Source organism: Phragmites australis, chromosome 13 (genome assembly GCF_958298935.1).
Source record: "Phragmites australis chromosome 13, lpPhrAust1.1, whole genome shotgun sequence".
Lineage (NCBI taxonomy): Eukaryota > Viridiplantae > Streptophyta > Magnoliopsida > Poales > Poaceae > Phragmites > Phragmites australis.
Genome location: NC_084933.1, coordinates 29553612 through 29559950, shown reverse-complemented (window position 1 = coordinate 29559950; position 6339 = coordinate 29553612). Strand labels below are relative to the sequence as shown.

Here is a 6339-nt window from a genome sequence, read left to right as displayed (position 1 = left end):
TAAATTAGTACATCACATGAGAAGAATATTAGTGAATTTTTCTAGATTTTTAGGAATTTATTTGGGGCATTAAAAATTGCTAGAATTTATAAAAGGATGCTTATTTAGAGAATTTAATTAAATATTGGCTCTGACTTTCTGGATTAAACTAATTAAAACGGGTTGCTAGTGAGCTCTAATTCACTAATAAAAATATTTAGAATTTTTTTAAAATCTTTTATACTCTCAAATAAAATTAAGAGTTAAATAAAAACATAAACAAACACTTACAACCGGTTCTACCTTCTTTCTTCGTGATCGCCACATCACTGGGATGCTGTTTTCGGCAACCGATGGATCATGGTTTTTCGGTGTCTCATGTGTTGAAATTGAATTTTTAGTATATGAGGTGTCGAATATATATGTTAAATTTATAAATATATTAATATTTTATCTATTTAATAAATACTATAAAATATATTATCTATTTTTAGACTTTTATCATCATACAGACCCAGTCGAAAATAAAATAAATAGGCAAAGCGATCACGGAATCTGGGCCCACCACTCCCCTGCCCCCACTTGTATAAAGCGACACCGGCACACCCCCGCCATGGCCTCCACCTCTATCGACTTCACTCCCTTCTCCTCTCTTCGTCTTCCTAGCCTTATCGTAGAGTGGTAGGTAGCTGCGCAGATGAGGAGCTCCACGTCGCTCGCGGCGGCGGCGGCGCTGCTGCTGCTGCTGCTGGTTTCTCTAGCGGCCGCGGCGGACATGTCGATCGTGTCGTACGGGGAGAGGAGCGAGGAGGAGACGCGGCGGGTGTACGCCGAGTGGATGGCGCGCCACGGGAAGGCCTACAACGCCGTCGGCGAGGAGGAGCGCAGGTACCAGGTGTTCAAGGACAACCTCCGCTACATCGACGCCCACAACGCCGCCGCCGACGCGGGCGTCCACTCCTTCCGCCTCGGCCTCAACCGCTTCGCCGACCTCACCAACGAGGAGTACCGCGCCACCTACCTCGGCGTCAGGCCCACACCGCAGAGGGAGAGGAAGGTCAGCGCGAGGTACCACGCCGATGACAACGAGGCGCTGCCGGAGTCCGTCGACTGGAGGAAGAAGGGCGCCGTCGCAGAGGTCAAGGACCAGGGCAGCTGCGGTAATCATCAATTTAATCCCTTTGAATAATCCATTATAAACAAGAGATTTTTTCTTGTTTAATTGATCCTCGGTTAGCGAAAATCGTGGAGATAATTCGTAACTTGCAGTAGTTTTAGTATGCCCATGAACAGAAAGTACGAGATTTTCTACCCGCATGTCAACGGCAAGCTTATGCAGTTAGTCACCCGTCAATATGGATGCAGAATATTTTCCCCAAAAAACGGATGTTGCATGCAAAGGGGGCATGCGCATAGATCTAGCATGCTTCTAAACTCGAAGTATAGAGACACGCCCAAAACAATCCCTTAAAATCAAACTATTCTATTTTTAGGCACTAGTTTGTATCCACTCTAAAGCTAATTTGTCGGATGGTTATCAATCTGTAAAACCTGCAAACGCTATCTAACTAATTTCATTCTTATTTACCTATTTTTTTGCCCGATTTAACATAACTCGGTGTTGTGTCAAAAATATAACTGAATGATGTACCAATACGGAAGGAAGAAGGAGAGACCGGTGCATTTGACCTTCTTGGTTTTGTACAAAAAGGAGATAGATACTGTGGAAGTAGGTTCATCGAACATGGACATCACCGTACCTTGCTCCTTGTGAGCTCCAACCTTGAATGACCTTGCTGGAAGGAGCAATAGAGAAAAAAATCTTATACAATTAGTGCCTCACTGTTTGACTGTCACGTTGATAAAGCTGGTGGACCAATTAGTACCTGTTCTCTTATGGACGGGCTCACTGCGAACTGGCGCCTCTGATTTGAGGAAGCAAACGGTGTGAACAGTATTCATGACTTTGCTCCGTTTTCCCCGTTGGTTGGAAAAAGAGCGGTAGCGCTACAATAATACTACAGCACTAGCGTAATGTAAATTTATAATAGTAGTTTCATGAACAGTAAACATAACGTAGTGTTTCATTGCAAAATAATTTTAAACTCTACTTTTTCTGGTTCTGTTTCTGTTTCTGCTGTTTTTGCTTCTATTGCTGCTAGAAGTTAGAATAAATAAAGTTCTAGAGAAAAGTTTCTAAGTTTCTAAATAAGCTAGAAACTTGTTTCTAAGTAATATAAACTAAACCTGAGAAGTTCGCTAAAAGATATTTTTTTAAGCTAGGTGCTAAAAAGCTAAAAATTTATTATAGAAACCAACAACCTTTTCATACAGCTAAAAACACTGTTTTTCAGAAAAGAAAACAAAACAGAGAAGCGGAAGCCTAATCTCTTACAATACTGTTCATACACTGTTCATCGGTGACTTTTCCTTCCTCCCGTCAGAGAAGCCGGTTCCGCTCAGTGCATGATTCCAGAGCTCTTGGAAACGACGTTCATCGCGTCTCTTGTGACCGTTTCATGTTCCTATTGGTCACCTGTCTCCCTCCGCATTCTTATTCATCACCAGCGGAAATCTGGTCCCTTAATGTTCATTTAGCTTCATTATATGTCTGAATTGGGGGGGGGGGGGCATTTTATTCCTTGTATCGTTCTTGACTGCATTTAGCGAGGGTCTGCATTTTTAATTGATTAGTAGTATAAAACAATGGTATTGAAATCTTATCTTTGTTTCTCGCTTCCAGGGAGTTGCTGGGCTTTCTCAGCGATAGCAGCCGTGGAAGGCATCAACCAGATTGTTACAGGCGATATAATCTCGTTGTCTGAGCAGGAGCTTGTCGACTGTGACACATCATACAACCAGGGGTGCAATGGAGGTCTGATGGACTACGCATTTGAGTTCATCATTAAGAATGGTGGAATCGACACCGAGGCTGATTACCCTTACAAGGGTTTGGACAAACGTTGCGATGTCAACAAGGTATTTTTCCCTTCTTAGTTCTCTTGAGTTTTTTGGAACCAGCATCATTTTTATTTACTGTTGTTTCTGTGTTGGTTTAATTTCAGAAAAACGCGAAGGTTGTTACAATTGACAGCTACGAAGATGTAACACCGAACAGTGAGAAGAATCTGCAGAAGGCGGTCGCAAACCAGCCCATCAGTGTTGCAATTGAGGCTGCTGGCAGAGCATTTCAATTATATAGCTCGGTAATTATCACCAACCTTGCTGATTCAGAAATGAAATTTTCTTGTTTATTGCAGTAGGTTACTGGTATAGTGATATCTCCCTGATGGAGAAAGAAACTAGGAGCATCTGCCTGGACCCATCTGCCTTAAACAAAAGATATGCACATGTTAGGTTGGGTCACCTAATTGCTTTAAAATTGTCTCCTTCGTGTCGCTTTAGCCAGGATTTTTTCACTAGAAGGAATGATTCTGCTTTCACCAATTTGCAAGTCGCAGCTACTGCGACAATTATGATAAAAATGGCAAATAGTTAAATACCCTGTTTGATAGTACCATCCAGAGTTCAGACTCCAGACAAGCAATATTTGCAATACATTACAGTTCTTCAGTGCCCCGCCACTTCGCTTAAATCATGTTCCTTTGTTGCTCGCCGTCCCCTCTTTGAAGCATTTTTAATTGTCCTCGCAATTTTGATGTGTTACTGTAAGTATGATGGTGGAGGAAGTGGTGTGAGCTACTATCCACTTCCGCTGGAAATCGGCAAAGTTGAACAGAAGATTCTGAAAATGTCTTTCTTTGTCATAAAGTGAAACTGGCATTTTCAAACAATTGCATTGGCCTCAAAGACCCTTTTTGTCTCATGATTTACTGTTGTTAATGCCATTTCCATGATACATGTGCCATGTGCTGATTATCATTCCCTGATCTCCCAGGGTATCTTCACTGGAACCTGCGGAACAGCTCTGGATCACGGTGTCACAGCCGTTGGCTATGGCACGGAGAACGGCAAGGACTACTGGATCGTGAAGAACTCGTGGGGCAGCAGCTGGGGCGAGTCCGGCTACGTCCGCATGGAGCGCAACATCAAGGCGTCCAGCGGCAAATGTGGCATCGCCGTCGAGCCGTCGTACCCCCTCAAGAAGGGCGCGAACCCGCCGAAGCCCGGCCCGACGCCGCCGTCCCCCACCCCATCGCCGACCGTCTGCGACAACTACTACTCGTGCGCGGAGAGCACCACCTGCTGCTGCATCTACGAGTACGGCAAGTACTGCTTCGCGTGGGGCTGCTGCCCGCTCGAGGGCGCCACCTGCTGCGACGATCACTACAGCTGCTGCCCTCATGACTACCCCGTCTGCAATGTCAAGCAGGGAACCTGCCTCACGGTAAATGCGCTTACCATTTCATCCTGTTTTCCTTAACGTGTGTGATGACGAAACCATGTTAAGCAATATAAATTTTGTCTGATTCTAACTGCTGGTTTACTGATTGATGAACAGGGCAAGGGGAGCCCACTGTCAGTGAAGGCTCTGAAGCGCACTCTGGCCAAGCCTCACTGGGCTTTCTCTGGCAATGCAGCTGATGGCATGAAGAGCAGCGCATGAGCAATCGCAGCATTGTCTTAGGCCGTCGACAACAACGGTGATTAGCTTCTGCCAGTGATAACCTGGCGCTTGACGAAAAAAGCTCAGCGCGGCGGTCGCTGTTTAAGTATCCGCGTATAATAGGTGCTCGTGTACATAAGCCTGAAAAAATGGATTCAGTTGTTTACAGAAACGGCAAATTTGCTTTTGCATATATATGTAAAATTCAACTAGCTTTGCTAAGTTCCTCAGGGCGCATTTCGACAAAACTGCGATTGATGTTTATGGAAATTGATATTGGAACAAGAAGCAATGGTTATGCTATATTCATTTCTTTTGGAATCGTGCTGTTCTGTGTCTGATCCTTTTACTGATGAACAATCCGTGTTTGGCGTGTTCTCACTTCTCTGTTCCATGTTATGCTAACCATGTTCTTTCGGTTCCGTACTCATGGCTTTGATACGACGATCTTTTGTCTGAGCACAAGCGGTCGCTCACCTTTCAAACAGCAGCAGCTACTTGACGAGCTTTAATCAAGGCGGTGGTAATCGTTTGGGCTTTCGCACTAAGTAATCTGTAGGTCATCCGCTGACGCCCATCTTGGTTCTGTCCAATTAAGGAGCCCAACTAATCGTTTGGGCTTTCGCGCCATCTTTCAATTCCAGCAATACTGGACTGCTAGATATGGATAGGCGTGGAATACCAATAAATATTTATGAATACACGTTAGTATAACCTGATTAACTAACAAATCATTATTATTTAATCAAAATAAATAATTAGTTGATCGAGTTCAATTAAAATAAATCCATAGATCGCCTCCCCGCCAATCCATAGCAGCCGAGCCAGACCTGGTTCCTCAGCAAAGAGGTAGGCCCGACAAGCCCCACCGTGCCTCCGCGTCTCGCTACTCCCACGGCCCCACGTCGCACGGTCCATTTCCAGCCTCCACGTCCACCCGCGAGGCGCGAGCACGAGTGCTGCCGGCAACTCGGCCCCTTCTTCCCCCAAGTTCCGCTGCCGTGCTGCACCACAGCACACTAGCGCCGTTTCTCCATCCCTGCCTCGAGCGTACAACACATGTACAGCCGGTCCCTCCCTGTGTGCCGCGCCCCCGCCGAGGCAGAGCCGCCGACTTCAAGGCCGGCGATCTCTCGCTGCGTAACCGCGGCCCGCGAGATCCTGGCTCGAGCCTGTTTCAGGGGGCACCGGAACCTCACGACAGGCGCATGGTTTCGAAATCCAGCTACTCGATTCCCTCGGAAGTCCACGTCCGCAAGACCGCAACCCGAGCGATTAGCCAGTGCAAGTTTCGTCGTGTCGATCTGTGACTCCACGCAGGCGACATGCATCATTTCTCTGGGCAGCTGATTTCTCAAGGTCATATGAGATGAAGTCAGAAGTAAATTTTATAGAATCAGTTCTCATATATAAACTCTTTTCTACATTTGACATGTGTTATGTACAATACAGGAAGAGATCAACGTAGCACACGTGCACACGAGAGGGTAAAAAAGATCTCAGGAAGGTCTTTTCTCTATTGTTCTTATAACAATTGTTTCGGATGAAGTCAGTCGCACTGCTTTTTTAAGGACCATCGTATCTCGCGAGGGTAGGGAACTGTGCATGTTTAGTCGCGTCATAAACACGCCCCTGGTAGGAGCAAAACAAAAGTGAAATGGGATCGGCGATCATCCAATTCAGTGTTCGCACGACCAAAAAATCGGGACCTGTCTGTCGGTGTCACATCAAACTCAGTCGGTCCGCGCCTAACTGTTGGAGCTTGTGCAACTATTTCCTAGGTATTTTTCACG

General features: G+C 45.7%; 1 protein-coding gene across 1 annotated transcript; it reads left to right on the top strand.

Moving 5' to 3' along the window:
* Positions 1–591: 591 nt before the first annotated feature.
* Positions 592–4867, top strand: LOC133888070 (oryzain alpha chain-like). Its single transcript, XM_062328177.1, has 5 exons — positions 592–1139; positions 2723–2958; positions 3045–3185; positions 3878–4327; positions 4442–4867. The coding sequence occupies exons 1-5, from the start codon at positions 677–679 to the stop codon at positions 4544–4546; spliced, it is 1395 nt and encodes a 464-aa protein (XP_062184161.1). The 5' UTR covers positions 592–676; the 3' UTR covers positions 4547–4867.
* The last annotated feature ends 1472 nt before the right edge of the window (positions 4868–6339 follow it).

Coding starts and splice junctions, on each gene's coding strand:
- LOC133888070 (XM_062328177.1), top strand. CDS start 677: ATGAGGAGCTCCACGTCGCTCGCGGCGGCGGCGGCGCTGCTGCTGCTG. Junction 1,140..2,722: donor CAAGGACCAGGGCAGCTGCG/GTAATCATCAAT, acceptor TCTCGCTTCCAG/GGAGTTGCTGGGCTTTCTCA. Junction 3,186..3,877: donor CATTTCAATTATATAGCTCG/GTAATTATCACC, acceptor CTGATCTCCCAG/GGTATCTTCACTGGAACCTG.